General features: G+C 43.9%; 1 protein-coding gene and 1 long non-coding RNA gene across 6 annotated transcripts in view; one reads left to right on the top strand and one right to left on the bottom strand.

The window, feature by feature from the left end:
- IGF1 (insulin like growth factor 1) overlaps window positions 1-26,315 on the bottom strand; it is a 73,021-nt gene that overhangs the window by 36,699 nt on the left and 10,007 nt on the right. For all 5 annotated transcript variants that reach the window (XM_081928472.1, XM_081928470.1, XM_081928471.1 and 2 more), the window contains exon 2: window positions 22,760-22,919. In XM_081928472.1, coding sequence (XP_081784598.1) covers window positions 22,760-22,919 — 160 coding nt within the window. The remainder of the gene's footprint in view (window positions 1-22,759; window positions 22,920-26,315) is intronic.
- Window positions 14,921-26,315, top strand: part of LOC309379363 — a 30,987-nt gene continuing 19,592 nt past the window's right edge. Inside the window, exons 1-3 of the long non-coding RNA XR_014172449.1 lie at window positions 14,921-15,108; window positions 16,620-16,719; window positions 22,786-22,860. This is a non-coding gene — a long non-coding RNA (uncharacterized lncRNA). The remainder of the gene's footprint in view (window positions 15,109-16,619; window positions 16,720-22,785; window positions 22,861-26,315) is intronic.

Here is a 26,315-nt window from a genome sequence, read left to right as displayed (position 1 = left end):
GGTATCTCTATCATGCCCTGCATACGCCCCCCCCCACTGTCTTTTGTAACCTTTCCTCACAAAGGGTTTCTCCAGCCTCTCCCTCTATTTACTTCTTCTCTGACCCGACACCACAGTGCAGCATAGGATTACAATTAACTCAGTGGCCAATCACAGCACTTCATCAAGGTATATAAGACTCAGCCAGGGAACACAGATAATATATATCAATACATGTGGCATGAGATTTCATTACTCTAACTGAAAGTACCAGTGAGGACTTTAGTGATAAGATACTTTAGTGATAAGAGAACAAACTAGGTCCAAAATGGCCCCAATGAGATATGAATTGCAAAGGCATGTAAAGTAAAGGGACTGCGCACTTATTTACTCATTGCTGACATAAATCTCTCTCATTTTCTCCCTTTCTGTCATTTTTGAAGAACATAACTATTACAAAATGGCAAGATGGGACTAAATAAGTACAGTTTCTGGCCCACACCACTGGTTTGGAAATTGCAACCACAGCAATTAGCATTTCCAGTTTCCAGTTCAGAGGAGGTCAGGCAGTGGGGTTATCCTTGGAGCAGTTGTATATTACCTCAAAGGAAAAAGTAAAATGGAAAGGCAGCACTCTGAGAGACTTTGCACTCTTGACTTGACTTAAGCTTCAATGAAACCTTATCCTCAACCAGCTTTTTGTTTACTTCAGTCAGCTGTCTGTCTTCTACATAGTGATGAACTCACTTGCTTTCATTCAAGAAGAGCCCTGAATCCTATTCTCACAGTGGCCTATTAGAAGCCTTCGAGCAGGGCATGACCACAACAGGACTCTTTATGTAGGGCCTATTATTGTTACTTGGATCACATCTACATTACTGTCCTAAACCAGGTTTGAACAAGTTTAGGTTTCCCAAAGGAATCTTAAGAAACTGTTGTTGTGTGGCCATTTTGTGTTGTAAATAGGTTGTTGTCCTGAAGATCATTGGGGTTGGGGGAAGAGCCATATAATATGACAATAAAATGACTTTTGGTCTATAGGATTGCCGCATAAGTGAATATAAAATATTTTCAATACGACATTAGACCAGGGAAGAGGAGCATGCAGCCTCCAGATGTTGCCAGGTGTTCCCATTCTCCCTAATCATTGGCCATGCTGGTAGAAACTATTGGGTGCAGGGGTCAAACAACATATGGGGCCGTTATGGGGTTTTCCACCTCTGCATTAGACAAAGGCATCAATCATAACAAAACATGTTTCTGATGTTTTAAATTTCTTTTTTTTAAAAAAAATGCTCCCCGAATGGCAGCTTAGTAATAGGCATAAATAAGTAAATATAAATCCACTGATGAAAACTGAACTAAGAAAACATATTTACAGCGGAATCCTGAGGAGCAGTAGTAGAAGTAGTAAATAATAATAATAATAATAAGAATAAGAATAAGAATAATAATTTTATTATTTATACCCTGCCCATCTGGCTGGGTTTCCCCAGCCACTCTGAGCTGCTTTCAAACTTTAAAAACTTCACAATATAGGTCTGCCTTCTGATGTTTTCTAAAACTTGTGTAGTTCTTTATCTCCTTGACATCTGATGGGAGGGTGTTCCACAGGGAGGTGACACTGCCGAGAAGACCCTCTGCCTGATTCCCTGTAACTTCACTTCTCGCAGTGAGAGAACCCAGTGAGTGTTGTAGGAAGATGCTTTAGGGCTAATTGGCAGACAAGCAACAGACAACAGACAAGCCTGAGGCTTCTTTCCCCTCATTTTTTCTTTAAATGAGGTGAATAGACAGTGATTGCACCCTAGAACTGCCAAAAATTGTTGGGCCTACAGCCCTGAATCCACAAAAATGTTGAGCTCCATTTCTAGACACCCCCAAATACATTGGACTGGTCTGAGGAATTCTGCAAGAGGTTCTGTCATTTTGATTGCAAGAGACAGAAACCACTTTACTATGTTAACTCAGAAGGGAATCCCGCTGATTCCCAAAGTGTGTTTAGGACTGACACTGTGCAGCCCCGTGCTATGCATGTATACTCAGAAGAAAGCCTCTCTGAAGACAGTGGGACCTGCTCCAAGCACGGCACTGCTGTAACACTGAACTGCAGAGTTTGAGATTCAGCTTAAGCAGTGGCAACATCACCCCTATTCAAAAAGAAGAGAATTTAATTTCTTAGTGTTTAAAGAACATACACACGCTATCTAATTTAGAGAAAATGAAGCACTAGCCTAGAGATTTTTGAAAGGCTACATTTGGGCCATCAAATTTAAGCAGGGTTGAAGACCGAAAAAAACCCCAACAACCACTTGTTACTTTGTGATTCTACCCACTTATCCATTGCCTGCTCCTAAATTACACAAAGAGAAATTAGATACATTTTCAGTAGCTCATTCTCAAATCTTTTCCATGACTCAACATTACTCCTTTTGCCAAACTAAATACGTCTGAGAAAGGTTGGAAACTTTAATGGAAAGAAACATAAAACTTGAAATATGTAAAGGGGAGGGGGGAGGAATCAGGTTCTTCTATGAAGCCTGTTGAATCATAATTCAGCAATTTAAGGGATGCAGAAGTGAGATGTTATAACTCGATTTAAAGGGCTTTTGAGATAATAATTTTGACTATGCAAAATTGAAAATAAAATAGATGCAACAATTAGCTTTCCATTAACCTCCAGGGGCTGAAGCAGTGAACACAGTTGCCCAATCACATAGAAGAGAAGAAGAGTTTGGATTTGATATCCCGCTTTATCACTACCCGAAGGAGTCTCAAAGCGGATAACATTCTCCTTTTCCTTCCTCCCCCACAACAAACACTCTGCGAGGTGAGCGGGGCTGAGAGATTTCAGAGAAGTGTGACTGGCCCAAGGTCACCCAGCAGCTGCATGTGGAGGAGCAGAGATGCGAACCCAGTTCACCAGATTACAAATCTACCACTCTTAACCATTACACCACACTGGCTCTCATAAACAAACATACAAACAAACAAACAAGCAAACAAACAAGCAAACAATAAAACAATAAACTAACCAAAAAAACACACCAAAAAAATCCAAGGAAGTCTTTATGTGAAAAGAATAAATGTCAGGATAATGAATAACAGTAGACCTCATTGGCATGATGCACATGTGGGAAAATGCCCTCAAAATAATGCTTGATGCCAGTCCAGTAGAGATGTGACGAAAGGGGTGAGGGGTGAGGGGAACATTGATGCCTCCTCAATTAGGGTGAAGTGAGCTAGCTTCTACAAAATAGCTTGCAGCTGAGGGTGGGGGGGGTGGGACCCTGCTGAGTATGAGATGCTTGTGGGCCTGCTGAAAGCCAGAAAAGCAAGGGGAAGCTTTCTGGGACATATGTAATTAGGATGTAACAAAAGCTGTTGTGAATCAGACCAGCAGTATGGCTGGTTCAGCATCCTGATTCCTGCAGTGGCCAACCAAGTGCCTCTGGGAAGGCCATAAGCAAGGCTGCCAGCAGCTGATATTTTGGTGCAAACGGTCTATGAACCTCAAGGCTACATATAGCCATTGTGACCAGTAACCACTAACAGCCTTATTTTTCATGTTATCTGTCCAATCCCATTTTACAGCCATCGGGATATTGTCCATCACCAACTCTTGTGGCAGTGAGTTTCATAAAACAATTGCTTGATCCATGAAGAAGTGTTTCCTTTTGTCTGTCCTGAATCTCCTGCATCATTGAATGAGCACAACTTTCGTATTAACACGAAAGGGAGGAAAATATCTATCCATGCTCTTCTGTCATGTCCCTCCATACTTGCCTTTATTCTAAATCATTTTGGTTGCCGTTTTTTTGAACCTTTTCCAACTCTACAATATCCTTTCTGAGGAGATATGAGGTAGCCAGAAATGAACACAGTATTCCAAGTGCAGTTGCACCATAGATTTGTATAAAGGCATTATGATATTGACAGTTTTATTTTCAATTTCTTTCCTAATGACCCCTAGCATAGAATTCACTCTTTTCACAGCTGGCGCACACTCGGTCAATGTCTGAACTGAGCTACCCAGCAAGGCTATAGGTTCTTGTTCCTGGCAAGTCACTGTCAGTTCAGACTTCATGAGTGTATATGTGAAATTAGGGCTTTGGGCCCAATGTGCATCACTTCACACTTGCTTACAGGGAAAGTACCTCACCAAAGACTTCTGAGGAAGCTTAGCAATCATGGGAAAAGAGGTGAGATCCTTTTGTGGTTCAGGGACTGGTTAAGTAACAGGAAGCACAGAGTGGGAATAACTTGATAATTCTCCTGACTGAATAAAGTGGAGTCACCCAATGATTGCTATTGGGACCTGCGTTTTATAACTTGTCCAAAAACTATCTTAGGGCTGAGCGGTGATATAGCCAAGTTTGCTGATGATACCAAATTGTTCAGGATGGTTAAAGCAAAATGAAACTGCAAGAAGCTGCAAAAAGATCTCTCCATACTGGGTAGATGCGGCCACGATGGCCAACTATCGCCCAGTCTCAAATCTTCCATTCTTGGACAAGGTGAATCAATCAAAACTTTATTAGCAAAGCCAACAGGCCACAGCTATACAAGAGTTAAAAGTGAAAATAGGGATAAAAGGAAGAAAAGAACAAGCCAAAGGAGGTCCGTCAGATGAACAAGTCTGTCACTCAGATGGTGGCCCTCAATTTCGCAGCTCTCTCGATGTACCTCGCGACCTTCTCTGTTATCTGACTATCCGTATCAGATAATAGAAAATACAGTGTAATGTCTGGTGAACGGCCGGGGTTGGAGAGAATGAGTGGAGTAATAATCTCGTTCCTTAGGTCTTTGTAAAGGGGGCAAGATAGAAGGACGTGGGACACTGTTTCCGTGTTACCATCTCCACATGGGCAAAGTCGTTTTTCAAATGGAGTCTTTTGGTAACGACCTTCGAGTACAGCAGAGGGAAGAACATCCCATCTAGCCAATGTAAAGGCACGTCTGTATTTTGGGATGGTTAGTTTAAACAAATATGAAGCTGGAGAGTCAAAATGAGAAGGGGGAAAGTAGGTATACCATGGGCACAGTTTCTTTAAGATAATCAGGTTGTTTTGTCGTTCAATGTCTTTCAGGCGCTGGCCTATTAGACTCTTTGCTTTAATGAGGCCCATTGATAGTAGGGACTGTGAATGCAGACCGCATGTAAGGAGTTTTTGATGCACAGTTTTGAACCACTTGCTTTTGTGAGGGTCTTGCATTACTAGAGGCAGTAGACCAGGTGGATTTAGATTAAGACGAAGCCAATAGTTGAATGTTCTCTGCCAGGTCTGAGTTTCTACAGATGGAAGGCAGGCCTCGAGTCGTAATGCTGCGTTTGGAACACAGGAGGGGACGCCGAATATCTGCCTTAGAAATTTAGACTGAACAGTTTCAAGACTGGAGCAGTGGTTCCCCGTCCAGATTTGTGCCCCGTACAGTAACTGCGCCAGAGGTTTTGCTTGAAAAACTTCAAGGGCTGCTGGGATGTATCTGCCCCCCTTCGTGTAAAAGAAGCGGGACAGCATCTTGATACTTTGAGCTGCTTTTTCTTTGGCACATTTTTGATGGACATCCCAGGACCCGGTCGACTGGAAAACGATACCCAGATATTTGAAGGCTTTAACCTGTTCAATTGTCTGGTTATCCATCCTCCAGCTGTACTGTCTGTGTTTCCTTGCAAAAACCATAATTTTGGTTTTCTGATAGTTTATTGCAAGTTGCTCTCTCCTACAGTATGCTGAAAATTCACCTATGAGCCTATTTAAGCCTATTCTTGTTCGAGATAGGAGTATCGCATCATCAGCATACAAAAGCACTGATATTGATTTGTCAGCCAGTTTGGGGGCGTGGAAGTCCGGAGATGACAAACAGTTAACCATATCATTGATGTAGATGTTGAATAGAACTGGGGCCAGGATGCAACCTTGCTTGACCCCCTTACTGACAGGAACTGGTCCTATAAGATGGCCATTTAACGAAGTTCTTACATGCAGCACTGTGTCTTTATATAAACAGCTGATCAGAAATAATAGTCTTTTGTCAATACTTGATGTGCTCAATTTATCCCAGAGTCTTACACGTGGAATTGAATCGAAAGCAGCCTTTAGATCGATAAAGGCTGCATATAACACCCCACGGGATTTTTTGGCATATTTGTCAATTAAATAGGCTAGGGTGAAGCAATGGTCTATGGTGGATCTGCCTTGCCTGAAACCCGCTTGCTCTTCCGCTAGAATAGCTTCAGTTTCCAGCCAGCTAGTTAGCTTGATATAAAGATGTTTGGCATATAGTTTGCTGGGTATAGGCAGAAGGCTGATTGGTCTATAACTCGCCGGGTCTGTCATGGGTCCTTTTTTATAGATTGGGATAATTATTGCCTCAGTCCAACCATCTGGGAGTAAACCCGTTGAGTCGATCCAAGAAAATAAAGACGCCAGCAGGGGGGCCCACCAGCCAATGTTGGACTTCAGAAGTTCGGCAGGGATGTAATCATTCCCTGGGGCCTTGTTGTTCTTTAATTGTGCGATTAAATTCTCAACTTCCTTTGCAGTTACTGGTGGCCAATGAGGTAGGTCCTCCAATTGAATGCATAGTTTGTAATGTTGGGCTTCCTGGTCATAGAACAAAGATTGAAAATGGCGCAACCACTCCATTGGTTCCACTGTACAGATGGAATTAGTACGCTCCTGGTCCAGTAGACCAGATATGGTTCGCCAAAAGCAAGTAGTATCTTTCTCGTGCGATGCCTTAACCAAACTGTGCCATGCGGCTCTTTCAGCTTCCAGTTTCTTTCTCCTTAGTAATTGTTTGTAAGACCGTCTCAGATAAATATAAGCATTAAGTAGGAGGGCAGTCCCTGATTTCCTGTATCTCTGGTAGGCTGTTCTCGTTTGTCTCCTTGTTTGCCTGCACTCCAGGTCAAACCAGCTAGCTCCGTCCTTTGCCCTCTTTGTAGCGGAGCTATGTATCACTGTTGTTAAATGGGGTTTCAATCTTTCCAAAAGTAATTTAAAGCGTTCCATAATCGCATCTACTGAGTTGCCTGATACAATAGCGGAGCGAATAAGCTTTAACTCCACTGACTGAAGAAGGAGGGTTAGATTTTCATTCAGTATTGGGGACCATTTGAGTCTTTTGGGGGCAGGTATATCCAAATTTACAGAAGGTATATATTGTGGCTCGGCAATAGAATAGTCAAAAGGCCGACCTGCAAGCTCTAAAATTAGAGGTAGGTGATCACTCAGAGTATTGTGGCCCACTTGGAACTTCCTTACAAAGCTGTGAGCAAATCTTGAGATTAAGATATAATCTATAACGCTTCCCCCAGCCTTGGAGAAATGAGTATATTCCCCGGGGCGGTCCCCCTCTATATTGCCGTTTAATATCAGCAGTTCCCTCCGTCTGGCAGCCTGCACTAAGCAGAGACCTGGGAAATTACTTCTACTATCTTTGGACAGTCGTGTCGCACCAATATCCGTCTGTTCTTCAGGGTCCATAAATAGGTTGAAATGAGTGTATAGACTGTTGTCATCTGTTCCTATACGAGCGTTGAAGTCTCCACACACAATAGTCAGGGCAGACGGGTAAGTAGATTCGAGAGGCTCTAAAAACGCCTCTAGCTCAGCCCATGTAGCCTTGACAACGGGGTTTTTTTGGCCTGGGGGAATATAGACATTGACCAGCAAAAGAGTAGTTCTCTTGAAGCTAAGTAGAGCGGCTGTTGCTAAAGAATTGAGGCTGGGTAGGGCTGTTAGAGAATGCGCCAGCTCCGTGGAAATGAAGCAAGCTAGGCCACCACTAGATCTGCCGCCCCTTAGAGATGGAGAGGCAGGCAGGTAGTGGCAGTTATACCCATTAAGAAATATAGGGTCATTCTGCCATGTCTCCTGAAAGAAGATGATGTCAAATTGCTTAAGGTAGCACAAAAATTGTTGATTATTTTTCTTGGCGTGCCAACCCGCGATCTTGGACAAGGTGATTGAGCGAGTGGTTGCTGAACAACTCCAGGCACGCCTGGAAGAAGCGGAGCATTTGGATCCCTTCCAGTCAGGATTCAGGCCTCGTGGGACTGAAACTGCCTTGGTCACACTGGTTGATGATCTCCGGCGGGCTAGGGACAAAGGTGAGAGCTGTTTCCTAGTTCTGCTGGATCTCTCAGCGGCGTTTGATACCATCGACCATAACATCCATCTGGACCGTCTTGAGGGGCTGGGACCTGGGGCCACTGTCATACAGTGGTTCCGCTCCTTCCTCCTGGGCTGCGTTCAGAAAGTGGTGGGGGGGGATGAGTGTTCAGACCCCTGGGCTCTCACTTGTGGGGTGCCTCAGGGTTCTGTCCTCTCCATCATGCTTTTTAACATCTACATGCAGCTGCTGGGAGAGATCATCAGGGGGTTTGGGCTGGGTGTTCATCAGTATGCGGATGATACCCAGCTCTACCTCTCTTTTAAATCAGAACCAGTGAAGGCGGTGAAGGTCCTGTGTGAGTGTCTGGAGGCGGTTGGAGGATGGATGGCGGCTAACAGATTGAGGCTGAATCCTGACAAGACAGAAGTACTGTTTGGGGGGGACAGGAGGCGGGCAGGTGTGGAGGATTCCCTGGTCCAGAATGGGGTAACTGTGCCCCTGAAGGACCAGGTGCGCAGCCTGGGAGTCGTTTTGGACTCACAGCTGTCCATGTAGGCACAGGTCAAATCTGTGTCCAGGGCAGCTGTTTACCAGCTCCATCTGGTACGTAGGCTGAGACCCTATCTGCCTGTGGACAGCCTTGCAAGAGTGGTGCATGCTCTGGTTATCTCCCACTTGGACTACTGCAATGAGCTCTACGTGGGGCTACCTTTGAAGGTGACCCAGAAACTACAACTAATCCAGAATGTGGCAGCTAGACTGGTGACTGGGAGTGGCTGCCGAGACCATATAACACCTGTCTTGAAAGACCTACATTGGCTCCCAGTACGTTTCCGAGCACAATTCAAAGTGTTGGTGCTGGCCTTTAAAGCACTAAACGACCTCGGTCCAGTATATCTGAAGGAGCGTCTCCACCCCCATCATTCTGCCCGGACACTGAGGTCCAGCACCGAGGGCCTTCTGGCGGTTCCCTCACTGCGAGAAGCCAAGTTACAGGAAACCAGGCAGAGGGCCTTCCCGGTAGTGGCGCCCTCCCTGTGGAACGCCCTCCCACCAGATGTCAGAGAGAACAACAACTACCAGACTTTTAGAAGACATCTGAAGGCAGCCCTATTTAGGGAAGCTTTTAATGTTTGATGTATTACAGTGTTTTATTTTATTTTTTTTGGAAGCCGCCCAGAGTGGCTGGGGAAGTCCAGCCAGATGGGCGGGGTATAAATAATAAATTGTTGTTGTTGTTGTTGTTGTTGTTGTTGTTGTTGTTGTTGTTATTATTATTATTATTATTATTATTATTATTATTATTATTATTATTATAAAATGGCAAATGCAATTGTCAAAGTATCATTGAAAGTCTACAGGACCACCTCTATCAATATGCTTGTTGACGCTTTCAAAGAACTCTAATAGGTTAGTGTGACAGGATTTGACCTTGCAAGAAACCATGCTGGTTCTGCTTCAGTTACAATTCCAAGGGTGGCTTAACAACAAATTCCAATTCCCAGAGAGCCCTGGGGATTGTGTCTCTGTGAAGGGAATAGGGGTCTCCTCAGCACCCTTAACAAACTACAATTCCCAGGATTCCTTAGAGGAAGTCATGATTGTTTAAGGTGATGATACTGATTTAGAAGTATAGTGCAGATGGGACCTTTGTTAGTTTACTTAAACTAAATGCAGAAAATTCTAAATCATACCACAAACACTTCATTCCTGTTCCTTTATATCTCTTCAGTAAACCCTCACAGAGGAGCCACTGTCCAACTCTTTTAAGACACTGAAGTACCAGCAGTCACAGATGTGTTGTAAAGCCTGGTAGCCAGGCAGGCCATTTCACACACAAGATGGCAATAAAATCAGATTTCCTACCATGTGACTACTCAAAGAACCTTGGATAATCTCTCTAATGGGTGTCTCCAAACAAAACATATGTTTTCAAACATTCACAGTTCATGATATTACATCTCAGCGTGTAATATAAAATTTATATTAAAAATTATAAGGTGTGAAAAAGGCCCAGAGGCAGGACACAATCTACTGTATATTACATATTTCACAGCGCGTGAAATCCATGTTAACCAGGCTCTGGATTGGAGTTGCTATGTAAGTTGCCTTATATGTTTCAACATGTTGAGCAAAAGGTTTTAATTAAGAGACTGTGTGGTCTTGGTTGACTGTATGATATGTCTGAATGACTCTTGCTACCCCTGGTCAAATATTGCAAAGCCATTAATAATATCAGGACAAATAGAGGAGATCATGTGCAAAGGTTTTGGCCGATTACATAATAGAATATGCCAGAAAGTAAAGCAAGTCAAGGCTGTCTTGGTATTTAAGGTCCTGTGAAAAAAGTGAAGGGGGTTAGTCATGCCAGAACCAGGGCTGAGCTTGCCAAGAGCTTCTTTAAGTAACTTTTGCCAACATGACACTATCAATCAATCAAATGTTTATTACGGCTGACTGACCATTAAACAAAGTACAAAATATGAACCAGTACAAAAATCACAGCCTCAGTGGAACCCATTATTATTTAGGGCGACAAAACCAGGAGCTAACTATCACAGCAGGTCTAAGAAATACCACAGCATTCGGAGACATTGCCACCTGTTCAGTAACAGATTTATTGGTTTCCTCAAGGAAGGCACACAAAAGAATATCTAAGGCCGCCTCCTAATAAGGTGATACATTATGTGTTCTCTAACCTTTTGATAACGTCCACAGTAGGTGAACATGAGAGATTGTTTCAAGCTCCAAGTGGCCGCAAGGGCAGCACTGATCCATGACACTAAATAAGGCATGGATGACAAACTCAGCACAACAAATGATGGTTAAGGATTCTAACCTTAAGTAACTCAGTCCCCCTCTCGTACCTTTTAACTATTTTCACCTGACACACAGTCTTTAAATCTTGTCGCTCAGCAGCTACCCCTCACAGAAAATTGCCATTATAATTTATATATTTCTGCCAGACTTCATGACATGCTAGACTTCATGACACATGTAAATAACCCCAAGTACTTGCACTGAGGTCCCTACTCCACCTATTACTCCACATTACTTTCAGATTCGAAAAGTGACCATCAACACTGCCTCAAGAAGACTATTTAAACAAAATAAATGAGAAATGGTTGAGAAAAAGCAGCGATAAATGCAAGCCTACATGACCACAACATTGCCTCTTGCTGGTCTTTTTTGTTTTTCTTCTCTGCAAGGTTCAAATTCCTCCATATAAACTTTCTTCCTGGATACTACTGGAAAAGTGTAATGGTGGCTCTCATTACCGGAATTCTTGCTCAGTCAGGCTTTGGGACATGCTGACAAACTCAAGAGTCCTACCGATTCAGTATTCTAAAAGGGTCATCAGTTCCAGCATAAACAAGATCCACTTTTCTTTCTTTCCTGAAATTTTGTATGGTCAAAAGCAAAGCAAACAAACAAACATACGCTGCATTGTTTCAAGCAGCATACATGTGGATAGTTTTTAGATGAAGGAAGGGTTCAGGTACCTATGAAAGCAACTGTAAGCATGAATATTTCCATGTACATCTGACCTCCGCAGGTGATGATGGGCAGCAGGGGCAGCCCTCTGGCCATTCCCATTTGTTAGAGGGCAGAGCTGTGTATGCTGCACAACATGCCATTGCCCCCTTAAACTAACCCATGGCCTAGGGCAGTGGTATCTTTTCAAAGAGGGACACATTTGATGAAGTGAAGGGCCGTAAGGGCCGACCAAACGTGTTGACCTTTTCTTAGGGTTGAAGTTGTTGAGCTTTTTCAAGGATTGAAGTTGCTGAGGTTTCTTTAGGATTTTACCCCAGGAAATAAACTGCCATGGGGGCTGGATTAAACCAACCAGTGGTCCAGATTAGGCCCCCCGAGGCAGACTTTGGACAGGCCTGGCCTAGGGTATAGTGGAGGATGCCATCCCATTACAAATACTGAAGTAAGATTCAACTGACAAAAGCTTCTGTATATGGAATGGGGTGGTGAGCCCCATCCTGTCCTTTGCTTTAGGCAATAAAATATCTCATACAAGACACAATGGATCCCTCTGTTCCTCAAATACTGATGTCTATTGCATCATGGGTATAGAGGAGGCACCTTGATGCTGGGAACGGGGACCAACCCAATGAGGAGTTTCAAGGATGGTTAGTAAGGAAGCATGTTCATCTGAGCAATATAAAACTGGTGTCATTATATTAGCTACTTTCAATGGATTTGAATAGAGAATCAAAATATCAAAGTTTGGAGGAGGTCAGTCATAATTATTAGAGATTTTTATGGTCTTGTTGACAAGAAAGCCAACAGTCAAATGACGTCATGGATGGATTCAGGCAGTGCCGAGGGCTGAATATCAGAGAAACCAAAATCTGCCCAGTTCTTTTATGAAATTCCTTTTTCTGTTCAAGGAAGCATGTGTTAGATCATTCTTCCTACTCAGTGCCAAGTCTTTAACTCCAACTTGTGATTTTCATTTTTAAAGCCAGCAGTGCCTCAGAAGATTTGCTTTAAGCACACAGATGACTTTTGTAACTGGAAAAATGCATTTCATTTTGTAAAAATGAAAACTTCTATGGTTGCTTTTAGATTTACGCTAGGTTTGTTGAATGAATGAATCAAGTATTCATTAATTTGCTTCTGACCCACTTTCCAAAGGACTATTGTCCCCTTTCTTACAAGTAACTACATATTATGTTGCTGACTTTCCACCGTTTCCCCAGATTGGTGAATAGGATTCATCATGGGTGGTGCAAGAGATGTGATTTTATGGGGAAATGGTAACAAGACCTTGAAAAAACAAATTAATGATAAAAATGTGTTATTTCCTTTATAGATTTGTGAGAAAACTATTATCTTCCTCTAGAAATGGAATGGTCAGACGTCATCTTTAGAAAGCAATGTTTCTAACCTGGCAGGCACCTTTCTTAGTGGAATGAATTTTCCCTAAGTAAACTGCTACATCTGGGTGATCTGTAGGAGGGCAGAGGCTCTGGTCAATTAATAACTTGGCTGGGATCATCTCTCCCCCCACCTCTCAATGAAGTTGGTATTTCCTGGTAGAGTGGAGAGAATGTTGAGTATAGACCTGGGCTCAAATTCCCTCTGAACCTTCAAGTTCACTGGTGGCCTTGAACCATTTCTCTGCCTAGTGTACTTCTGAGGACAACGTACCGTAAAAGCTGAGTATGTTGCTTGAGTTCTTGAGATAAGAGGCAGAACACCAAAGCGAAACACGTGAAGGCCCCTTCCTACAACTGGTTATTTTAAAGGTGTGCGATTTATCTTGATCACATGCAAAATACTAGGAAAAGAGAATCAGCTATTGTAATTTGTCGCAGTCAGGTGAAATCAACAGAGTTGCTTGCAAAGTTCTCCTGAGCCAGGCTCTGTTAAAAACCCAGAGTTAGTAAAAGCCAGCCTCCAATGCGAGGTGAGCTTTTAATTCTTGCTTCAATCCTTCCCCAGCTAGGATCAAAATCTGAGCTAGAGAAGAATTCCCAATTTTCCTTCCACACCAGCTCTTCACTGTCTCCCAAAGCCCTCCTTGTTTCTCATACATGACAATTCATAGCGGAAGCACATAGGGAGAGAAAGGGTTGCTCGTTATTGTTCAGCCTCTTTGTCATGGCGAATGTCTGTAGGTTTCTGAAATTGTGCTATTGCTAAAACATCACATGAGAAGAAAAGAGGACAAATCTCCTTGTCCCACAATTGTGCCACTATTTACCCCACTGATCATCAAGGAAGAGAAAGCAAGGGTGTGTTTTAGAGTATGTGAGAGGCTGATGGGGAGTTCATTTATTCAAGCTCATAAAATTGTGTCATCCCTGAGGGTTGGAGAGCTGCGTATGAGAGAAGATAATTTCTGAGTTAAATTCAATGACTATTTCAGAATTAAATTTGAGGAGAGCAAGAGACAGCTTGCTATTCTGAACAGATTAGTTGAGCATTCCCTCTTATCCTACTTTGGATCCCAGGATCCATTTTATATACCAGCTTTATATTTAATTCCTTTTTTTTTAACCCTGACTTGTTATTTATTTGCATGCTTGCTAGCCATGCACCCCTGCTGGGTCAAATCTAGTGCATCAGTTATAGATCTGTAGCATGATTATAAGAGAGGAAATAATAAAAAGCACAAATGTCAAAATCCTGTCTTGAATACCTGTGGTTCCTTCTGAAAAAGACATCAGATTTCAGGTAATTTCCCAGCTGTTTGGGCCCCAGGGGCCAACAGGCTCAGATACAAAGCTTTATACTGGTTGTCAGGCATCTTATTGTGAGCTTGGAAAGCCACAATTTCACCATGCCATGGAATTTGGGCGACCAAACAGCTTGCTTTAGCAGCAAAATGGAATGCTGTTCAAAGAGAGAAGAGAGGAATAACTTGGAAACGTCTGATGCTACTTGGCAACCAGTTTGAGATTGCTTTGCTCAGTGAAATATGACTTGTCCTTTATCACCTAGCTGCTCATGGCCAAGTTTTCCTTCTGCATTTTACATCTTTCTTTGGTTCACCCTGCCTGTTGTATCTTTGGATAATTTTCTCAACTCTCTCTCTCTCTCTCTCTCTCTCTCTCTCTCTCTCTCTCTCTCTCTCTCTGTGTGTGTGTAAGTAATATTCCTCTCTCTTTAGTTGTGTATAGGTTTGCATATAAATCAAGCCTTTCAGTGCCATAGAGGCTAAGAGGCTGAACCATGGAATAGGTAGTCTCTGCTTGAAGTCTTGCGTCTTACCAGGTGACCTTAAACAAGCTGCTACTGCTTAGCCATAGTCTCTAGTATGAGAAGAATATGGGGACATAGGAAGCCATCTTAGATCTGGCCTGACCACTATATCTAGCATTATATTGCCTACACCACAGGTAGCCAATGAGCCCTCTGGATGTATTGAACTACAACTCCAATCAGCCCTAGCCAGCATGACCAGTGGACAAAAAGGATAGAATTTGCAGTCCAGCAACATACATCCCTTCAGGATCTAAACATGCAGTGAAGTCATCAAAGGTGTCAACTCCACCCAGATTCCTAGGGTCCACAGTTCAGTCTCCTGCTGGGGTGTTGTGAATCTTTACTGCTAAGTATCTAATGTTGAGATGATATTTCTCCCTCTTTAATGGGGCCCTTCACCCCAGCGGCGGAGCATATGCCCGTGCTGCCCAGGGCGGGTGTGCTCCTGAAGGGTGTGGGGTGTGGAGGGTGCCCTCCCACATGCTACAGTTCAGGGTAGGAGAGGGGCAGGGAAGCTGAAGAAGAAGAGTTTGGATTTGATATCCCGCTTTATCACTACCCGAAGGAGTCTCAAAGCGGCTAACATTCTCCTTTCCCTTCCTTCCCCACAACAAACACTCTGTGAGGTGAGTGGAGCTGAGAGACTTCAGAGAAGCGTGACTGGCCCAAGGTCACCCAGCAGCTGCATGTGGAGGAGCGGAGACGCAAACCCGGTTCCCCAGATTGCGTGTCTATCGCTCTTAACCACTACACCACACTGGCTCTCGCTGCTGCTCACTCTCCTCCTGCTCTCCTCAGCCGGGTCAGACATGACCCAGCAATGGAGCTGCTGCGAAGGGTGCACCTCACCATGGTTGAGGAGAGCTGCTCTTGGCCGCTGGGTCAGAAGAACGGCTGCCGCCCAGCGCAAGGTGTGCCACCCACTCGCCTGCCATTTTGTCACCCCCCTCAGTCATGACACCCGGGGCGGACCGCACCCACCGGACCCCCTTCCGACGCCTCTGCCTCACTCCCCATGAAGGGGGAGAATGTTCAGGAGGTTTGGGGAAGCAGGTGAATTTCTCTGATTTTTAAAAAGGAGTTTACACCAGAGATTGGAATTCCGTTGGCCTCTAGATGTTGTGGGACGCTAACTGTCACCATCCTGCACCAGAATGGCCAATGGACAGGTAGCTGGTGACAGGACAGGTAGTTGATGGTAGCTGGAATACAACAATACCTAGAGAGCCCCAGGCTCCTCATCCATGGTTACAGCAAAGCAATTGGTTTGTTTTTTGTTTAATATATTTATATGCTGCTTAATATCTTAAACCGTCCCTTAGCAGACAGAGCGCAATAGATATAACAATGAAACTGAGAAAATATAATTCAATGCAACTTCATATGAACCTACCTGGACCCTGCGATCAAAATGTGAGGTGGTTCTTCGTGTGCCTCCTCCGCGACAGAATCAGAGGGTGGCAAACCAAGAACAGGCCTTTCATGCGATGGCTCCCTGTTTGTGGAATGATGTCCCCAGGAAAGTTCAGCTGGAACCTTTGTTATACACCTTTAGGCGCCAGGCAAAAATGTTCTTCAACTAGGCCTTTGGCTGATTAACACCTGATGCCCTTTTAAATAGATTGGGATGGGGGTATTGGTTTGTTTTTGTTTTTATTATGCATTTTGTGTTTTTATATTGTATTTTTATGTTGTGAACTGGCCTGAGATCTAGGGATGAAGGGTGGTATACAAACGTAAATAAGAATAAGAATATTGCACAATATTACACCCCCCCTTTTTTACAGCCTTTCCACCTTTCATAGCAGAAGCAAGACTGTCCACAACACCTCCACAACCTTTCATGTGTCAGAATTCTCATGGAAGTTATGCTACATCATGACTTAGGTAACATTATAGGTTACAGGTAGCACAGAATGTACTGTATGATTGGCATAAGGAGAACATACATCAATGAGCCTTGGGCTCAAATGCTATTCCCTCCTTTCCCTCCTTTCTCATAAGAATGGCACCAGAAGCGGTTTTATTAGATTAATTGCTGTTTAGTGTGTCATCTGACACCTTAACTGTTGCTAATATTAACTATGGTTAGTTGAAACAAGACAGCTTCATAAACTATGGTTTGGCTTATTTCAACTCACTAAAGTTAAGATTTACCACCGTTTGCCAGGATTCAGTCACTATGATAATTTATGGTTAATCTAAAACAGAAGGGAAAGCTTTTGAACTCTTCCTTAAGGTCATACCACAGGGAGGAAGCAGCAGGAGGAGGGGGAGCAAGCAAACCCAGGGGGAGGGTATGCGAATTCTCGTAAATCCTGTCTGAACCAGTCCAACGTCTCTGTACAAATCAGTGGCAAAACCTGACAGGTATTAAATCTAAGCCATACCTTAATTGTTAGGCCATATTTTCTATTGTAGCTTTAAACTTAGCAAAGTGCTTAAATGAAAATATAGTGACCCCCATTTTCAGCAATCCTTGTCAGGGGGCACTAAAAATGGGTGGGGAGGGGAATGCCTGTGGGTTTTTTAAAAAAAGGATTTATTATTATTATTATTATTATTATTATTATTATTATTATTATTATTATTATTATTATTATACAATAATACAACAACTCCATACATTAATTTTAAAAGGAAACTTAATTCTTCCATTGTTTTAATTTCTTTCATTTACCTCATTGATAAACTGTCCTTCATCCCACTGCAATGCCATGGGGGTTGAAACCCCCATGGGTTCACATCTTTTGATGTGAATCAGCCCATCACAAATTTAATAGGGCTAAATTGAAGCCCTGTTCAGGAATTCCTGAATTTTTACATGAAATTCCAATGGGGTAAGAAGGAGGAACTGATGGGCACTGGTGCCATTGCTGCAGTATTTGTCACTCCACACACACTCCTGCACCAGGGAGCCATCTTTACTCATGTAGACTCAAAATGCAATCTAGAACTCTGGCCAGGGAGAATTCCCCTGCTCTTTGAAATACAGTCCTTTCAAGTAGAAGAAAAGAAATGGCTCAAAAGCAGCAGCAGTTCAGGGGAGCAATGGATGTGAGTGGAAAATATTGTGAAACAGTGGGAAGCAGGATTTCTTTTCTTTTCTTTTTTGCATTAAAAAAATACAGAGCACCATAAATTTTGCTGCAGTGCCACCTGAGATCTGATTGCAAGAGCCCTCTAACAGAAGATCAATCCCCCCCCCAGCCCACCTTATCCCAAGACCTCGGGGTGGGTAATGATTTAGAAGCTATATATTAACAACCACTGATGCCTGGCAAAAAGAAACGTGTGCTGAAACCCTCACATCCTCAAGGGCTTAGTGCCATCTCATATTCTCAGTGTTATCAGAATGTGGTTCCTGCCAAGACCAGCTTTATCAGTAGAATGGGAGCAGATTGTCCAGTGTGCTTAATTAGAAGGTAGAATTCCGTCTCTCTTCGTTTTGACACCAGATACAATCATTTTCAGGATCTCTGCCTACCCTAGCAAAAAAATTATATTTGGGAGCTGAATTTTATGATACGGGATGGGGGCGGGGAGTGCAGATCAGTGATATTTCCATGGATGTTTTTATAAGTGGCGTGGGGCAGGAAATGGGGAGGAAAAGGCTACGATAAAGGAACCAGAAGAAAAAGTACCACATCCCATTTGCAATGTCAGGCACGCAGAGGGAAAAGATAAAATCCAGCTTTCCTAAAGGTAGCCTTACTTGTACACTTGAAAAACCACAGTAGTGGATTTTTTTCTCTCCAGTGGCTAGGATGTCTCTTTGTCAGCCAAATGATGGCCTTTCTCTAACCCTGAGCATGGACTGACTCAGATGGCAAAGTAAGGTCAACTGAATAAGCATTTCCTGAGCAGCTTGTTTTCCTTGGAGAACTTCCACCCAAGCAGTAACTACTGGACCTGACCTTACATGGAACATTAATTTTATAGCTGGCAGCCATAAGGTGATACACCCCCAACTGCAGGATTCCGTCTAGTGGACAATGGACCTATGTCTATGTCACCACCCTCTCCCCTCCCCAAAACCCCCAAACCCCTACCAACAAAATAAGCACTTATTAATGAGTACACTTGTTGGCAGTGTTGGCGAAGAAACTAAAGAACAAAATGAGCATGTAGAATGAACTGCCATCACGCCCCTAGAGATTGACCCTCTGTGTCAGGGTTAAGGCCCATTGGTGGAATGGTGGGTAGAAGCTCACACTGGCACTGCCCACAGCCCATGCAGCTAGACGTGCTCTATGAACAAACAGAGAACTTCATTCTCCCGGACATTCAGTCCAGAAACTAGTATGTCCATTGCAATGACTCAAAGTTCCCAGGCACTTAATGCTTGAACACTGGTAAAAAGTTTGAATATCATGGCCGTCTATAGAGATAGAATGCATATAAGTTTCATTCATATGTCAGTGGCTTGGTGCAGGGAAATCTGTGCCCTTCCCAATGTTCCTGAAATGCAACTCCCATCAAGGGAGGGAGAGAAATTTGATTGAGTTTGCATTTATAGGGAGGTCTATCAAATTTGCATGTGGCCCTCGAGGGTTGGCATAGGATGAATGTGGCACTCAGGTGATTAATAATGAAATAAATTGTTAATATTTTAATCCCCAAAACGTGTGGAGTTTCAAAACAGGTGGTGTGGGGATGTATGTCTGAGTTATCTCCAGTGCTATTATTGTTTCATCTAATATACACTTCAAAAGAGTACACAAGGGGAGTTGTAACTGTACAGTGCTACCTCTGGTTATGAACTTAATTCGTTCCAGAGGTCCGTTCTTAAGCTGAAACTGGTCTTATCCTGAGGCCCGCTTTCACTAATGGGGTCTTCTGCTGCACGCACACCTCCGGCACACGATTTTCGTTCTCATCCTGGGGCAAAGTTCGCAACCAGGAGCAGCTACTTCTGGGTTAGTGGAGTTCATAATCTGAAGCGTTTGTAACCAGAAGCGTTTGTAACCAGAGATACAACTGTACATCACACATAGGAATGAAGCTGCCATTGCTCTCTTATTCTCTATTTGGGTACATTTACAGAAAGATTTCAATACCCCAGGAGCACAAATCAAGTAATGTTTTTGTCTATTATCCCATAGCTAAGATTTCAAACCTTGTCACATTATTCATTTTGAGCCAGTAGTTCAACACTTCGTTTTGACTTACTCATACTTAGCATACCAGTGATGTGAAATTGATTTAACTCGGCATCAGGAATACACCTTCTACCTTTTCAGTTATCACATTGATTCCTGTGGTGGCAACTGAGACAGACCTCAGAAGTGAGGCCAAGCATTATAAAGAACCCCCTAAAGTTAGACAAGAGTTTTCTACTTGGGTATTCTCCCTGACAGTAAAATATCCATTGTTTGGGCTTCAGTTTTAACCTCCCCACAAAGAGTGATGCTTTTTTATTTCTAATGAAGTGGCTTGTGTGTGTGTGTGTGTGTGTGTGTGTGTGTGTGAGAGAGAGAGAGAGAGAGAGAGAGAGAGAGAGTCACAATCGTGTCACAACCCACACCGTACATCTAAAGCACTCTTATACCACTTTAACAGTCATGGCACCCTTCAAAGAAACCCGAAAAGTGCAGTTTGTGAAGTGTACCAACATCACAGAGCTATAAGTCCCAGCACCCTTAAAAGCTTCAATTCTCAGGATTCTTCATGACTGTTAAAGAATATAAGAGTGTGTCAGGGTTTCTGGGAGAGAGGAGGAGATGACAGAGGAGACGGAGAGCGAGTGGGAGGAGGGGCAGAAGGATGAGGAAGAAGATGACGGAATTCTGAGGGAATCCACGAGTCTGAGCAGCGAGTCAGAGGATTCTCAAAAGGGGGTTACCTTAATCAAGCAAAAGGGAGGAGAAGGGAGAAGCGGAGAGGAGCCCAGTGGAAGACAGACGCAGCAAGAGGCGTCTCAGCCGGAACGGAGTAAAGGGGGTGGAGTCGTCAGCCTCTCGGAGGGAGCAGGATTAGGAGAGAACAGAGAAAGGGGGTTGGAGCAAGGTGTTCAGCCGGAAAGGGTGGAGAGCAGAACAAGGGGTGGTGTAGCGGTCGAAAGAAAGGTCAGCAGCAACGTACGCGCGCCAAGTTCAAACGTAGAGGCGCGCGGAAGTGGAGAGAGCTCAGGGGAGGAGCCCGGCCCTAAAGCCAGAAGGAGGGGGGAAGAGGCGGCAGAGGATTCAGCCTCAGGCGAGTCACGGAGAGAGGGAACCCAGGGGGGCAGGAAGACCCTGCGGAAAAGAAAGGAGAGGAAGAGGTGGTCTAGAGCCAGGCTATTAAGTTGGTGTGGAAGAGGGGAGGAGTCAGAGGGGACTTCAGCGGTCTAACGTGACAGACGTACGGCCACGATGCTGAACTGTACGAGAAGCAGAAATCTTCAATAAACTTTTCCTGTAAATAAACTGCAACGGAGTGAGGTCTCTTGTGAGCTGGGACCCGTCCTGGGTGGCCGTGACAGAGTGCTTTAAATGCACGGCATGGATGTGACCCTTGTCCAACTCCCTGCTCAATGCCATATCCGCAATGCAGGATGCAACTACAATGCTTGTCCAGCCTCAGTTTAAATATTTCCAGCAAAGCAGAGCCCTTCACCTCCCAAGGCAGTGCACTGTTCCACTGTCAAATAACCCTTATCACTAGGAAGTCTCTTCTAATGTTTAATCCAAATCAGTTTCCTTGCCATTTCCACCGATGGGTTCAAGCCCAGCCCTCTGGAGCAACAGAGAACAAATGAACAAAGAAATCGAGGAAAGCAGTGGAGACACAGGCTATATATTACTTTGCTTGTACACACTGCCTCTGGAATGGAAGCCTTGTGTGTGCTGTATTTACACTGTACCCTGACATATGTTGTAGCTTCCTAGCTGTTAAATATCACTGCTCTGCAACTGATCCATTATTGATAACCAAGGGCAAATCCTTTTAATCAAAGACTGAAACTCTTATAGATATTAGCTGAATTCACCTTAAGGATCAGAGAGGAGAAGCCACTTAGCTACTCTAGTGCTCTTCTCCGGCCAAGCAATGGCCTTTATCCATGCAGTCACATGATCACCTAGCTTTCTAGAGGCCAATGCAGGTTTTTTCCTATCCCTGCTACCCAAACCTATTGAAGCCAAGTCAATAGCAAGGACTGATCAATGCAAAACACTCATCTCCTAGCAGTTGCTTTATGCAGTCATTTCCTGTCTCCCACACTTCCCACTTCAATAAACGTCCATTCATACAACCGCTCAGACCAGATGCTGCAGTAAAGCGAGTTTGGCAATGCAATGTGGAACCCTCTTTGTCACTTGCTTAAAAGTGCTGTGCTGCACTTCTCAAGAGTTGCCAGATGCAACATGTTCTACCGGAGGTGGGGGTGGGAATCCTAGCAAATACAACAGGAGGATGAGGGAAATAACTGTGTTAAAGGTTGCTGGGCAGTGCCACATTTACGTATAAGCTAAACAAGCTATAGCTTAGGTCCCCACTCTCTTGGGGCCCCCCAAAAAATGTAAAGGAAAAAAACCTGTATTAATTGTATTTCAGTTCAACAATTACTTTGATACATATTTTGTTATGTGCAAATGGCTTTAGATACCTATTAGGTCCATAAATTACCATATAGCATGTATTCAACACAAAAAAGCAATTTGTTGTTGACGAAGGACCCCATTACCTTCAGTAGCTCATCAAACCTAAATCCGGCAGGGAGTGGAGGGCAGAGGGAAGATGCTGAACTTAGACCAAATATTGTGCTTTGCTTGACCTTTGGATTTTGAAGAGCTCTGGGGTGCAGTAGAGTAAGCCACATTTTGTGCGTGGTTTGCTAGAACTATGCACATGCAATCCTCAGATAACTGTATCCCCATGAAAAACGAGGGGAGAGGGGATTAGAACTGATTGCATGAGGGAAATGGTAGCAAATGTTCAAACTTACTGAAATAAAATCCTCTTTCTCCGCAGACAAATTGAAGAGCGTCAACCAGCTCAGCACCACAAAGTGTCTCCGGGGCAGCAGCAGCAGAGGAGCTGGTTAATGTAAGCAAACACAGGCCAAAGTAGAAGAGATGAATGTAGGACACAGTGTGCATCTTCACCTGCCAAAGAAGTAAAAGAGAGAGAGAGTCTGCATCAGAGTTTCCCAATAGAATCCTGAAGCATGGCCTTTTTTGGGAAATTTCCCATTCTGCTTCACCCACCAGGTCCACACTGTTCCTCTCCCACCTCCTATTTACTGTGAAAGTTGGTTGCCATATGCCATGTGTTAGGAGAACCCCTGGTGCTTTTGACAAAAATGAACTTTAAAGCAAATTTGGCAAAGGGAAAACTTGGAGATTTGATAAGAGCATTAGCATTAGAGAGCCAGTGTGGTGCAGCGGTTAGAGTGTCAGACCAGGACGTGGGAGACCAGTGTTCAAATCCCCACTTGACCATGAAGCTTACAGGGTGACCTTGGCCCAATCACTGACACTCAGCCTGATCTACGTCACAGGGTTGTGGTGGGGATTACATGAGGAGAGGGACACCCACGTACGCCACCTTGAACACCTTGGAGAAAAAGTGGGATATAAATGCAACAAATCCATAAAATAAATTAATCAACGGGTCTCACACAGTCTGCAACACCACTAGATTTCTCCTGAAAAGTGAATTCAGAAGCATTTGGCCTCAGATGATAACATCTGGGGAATTTTGAGGGCCCAAAGAGTTTTGGTAGACTAGAGCACTGGTGGAGAACCTCTGACCTGGGGGTTCAACGTGGCCCTCAAGGCATCTCTATCCATCCCTCAGAAGTGCCTCCAGGCCACATCCCATAGCTGTCCTGCACCATGCTCTGAATGCTTTTGCCTGGATAGAATGTATCCTTGAACCGTAATAACACATCTTGATTTTCTTGAAAGAAGTGTGTATGTGTGTGGCTGGAATGCAGCCTGCTGAAGATGCATTGCCTCACCCACTTTTTGCCTTGGACCACACCCACCATTGGCACACGGTCCCTCAGAAGGTTGCCCAGGAGAAAATGTGGCCCTTCGGCTGAAAAAGGTCCCTGCTGACCTGATAGTAGAGGAATTTCTTTGTATGTGCAGGGTGCATTTTTACCAAGTGCATATGTTGTTTCCATTATCACAGAGCACACGTCCAATAATTTCTGCTTGGTAGGCAATTTCTGCTGGGGTGATTCTTTCCCCAATGCAACAGCTAGTTGGAACCCCCAGTCTACTGTGGCTGATAGTGAGAGCCCACTACGCACTTGTCCTGGACCAATTTCTGTGTTGTTGGATACACAACATAGACAAGATAGCACACAGCAGGGGCTACAAGCTGTTGGGATACTGCCAGGGAGACAAAGGCCATCACTGCCTCCACGTCGTCTCCGGACGATCTGTTGATGTCCCGTAGTCACGCAGTATCAGCAAATTAGCGGCACCAAGCCTCAGAAATAGAATGCCACATTCCTGGGCTGGTGCACACTCTTTCAGCAGAATTCACACAGCAAAAGTTGCACTCAGGAGAGTATCATTTAGAATGTTTATTCAGCGTTGGTCAGAACAAAGAAAAACATGACCGACTACTATCGTGTTCTGGCGCAGAGAGAAAAAACGAAAGCAATAGCAAACTTAAACATCCTGAGAAACAGGAAACACGCAGACTCTGACTCATACAGCCTGCTCCCTTTTAAGGTGGAACGGAAATATCCTAACATCCTCCCCCTTTCCGTGTAACCTGTAGTACCTGTGGTTCACCCAATTGCAACTTCTGTACGTAAACCTTAAGTTGTTCTCTGTTAACAACCTTAGACAACAGATCAGCAGGAATTTCATTTCCTGGCATGTAGGACACCTGAATCAGTCCTTTCTGAATACACTCTCTTGCACGATGTAGCTTAATCTGCAAGTACTTGGTTCTTTGCTTGCAACTCTCTGAGTTCAGCAAAGCCAAACAGGATCTATTGTCTTGATATACCTGTATAGGACATTTCACAGAAACCCCAATGTCCTTAAACAGTTGCATCAACCATTCACAATCCATGAGTGAAAATGACAGAGCATTGAGTTCTGCTTCACAGGAACTTAGGCTCACTGTTGTCTGCTTTTCGCACAACCAGTCAAACAGACAGTGGTTGTACATGTAGCACACTCCAGAAGTGCTTGTACCATCCGTGGTGTCACTTCCAAAACTTGCATCTGCAAAGATTTCAAGACCTCCAGTCTTCTGACTGGTGAACCTCAGCCTGTAGTGCATAGTCCCTTTCAAATAGCGGGCTATGCGCTTCAGAGCTTTCCAATCCTGAACAGTAGGATTGTTAGCATGTCTGCTAAGCAGGTTAGTGCTTACAGCAATGTCAGGTCTTGAGCATCTAGCAATGAAATTCAACTTGCCTAGAATGCATCTGTACAGCGTAGTGTCAGAAAACGCTTCAGCAGTACTATCTACCTGGTAACCCGTCACCATCGGTGTGTCTGCTGGGTTTGCATCAACCAAATTCAACCTGGTTAATACATCAGCAATTTTCTGTGTTTGGTGTACCAGAAAATTACCTGCTTGGTCCCTCTCCACCTGCAGAGAAAGATAGTTGGATACCTCACCAAGATCCTTCATGTCAAAGTGCTCCTTCAGCTGAGCTAGGGTGCTTTGGTAAAAAGCCTGATTCTTCCAAAACATCAGAAGATCATCAACAAAACATAAACAATACAGTTTGTTTTGCCCCTCCTCCTTGACAAACACACATGGATCAGCTTTGCCCTGGTGAAAACCTAGAGAAAGCAATGTCTCAGTGAGTTTTGTGTTCCAACACCTGGCACTCTGCTTGAGACCATATAAGGATTTCCGCAGTTTACAGACCATTCCCTTCTGTATCTGCATTCCATCAGGTGGAAGCATATACAGCTCCTCCCCCAAAATCCCGTACAAAAAAGCTGTATTAATATCATGGTGAGAAACATGCAGTTTCTCCTCTGCAGCCATCTTGAGCATTAGCCGAATGCTCTCATATTTGACGGTGGGTGAGTAGGTCTCGTGGTAATCCTGTCCTGGTACCTGTGAAAAACCTCTGGCAACCAACCTGACTTTGTGTCTGACAACCTTGCCATTCTGGTCTGTCTTGGCCTTGAAGACCCATTTGCTGCCAACCAGTCTCATTCCTGGGACTACCGGTACCAATTCCCAAGTTTGGTTCCTGTTCAAGGAATCAACTTCAGCCTTCATGGCATTAAGCCAAGGCTCAGCATCTTTAGAGGTCAACTCCTGAACCTCTTTGAAGCTTGAAGGTTCCCACACCTTCTCTGAGCTACTAAGAACAGCAGTTGCCATCTTAGCAAACTCATCAGCAAACCTCTTTGGAGGTCTGCCTTTGCTGGCCCTCTCAGATCTGCGAACCAGACGCAAGTCTTCTGGACTCATCTCCTCCTTCTTTTTTTTTTTTTTTGCATTTTAAATTTTTTATTAAATTCCATTATATGTACAACAAAACCACGTTTCAACATTTCTCATAC

This window comes from Podarcis melisellensis, assembly GCF_964234715.1.
Source record: "Podarcis melisellensis genome assembly, chromosome: 10".
Taxonomy (NCBI): Eukaryota; Metazoa; Chordata; class Lepidosauria; order Squamata; family Lacertidae; genus Podarcis; species Podarcis melisellensis.
The sequence above is the reverse complement of the archived record's forward strand: the minus strand, read 5'-3'. Positions and strand labels throughout refer to the sequence as shown.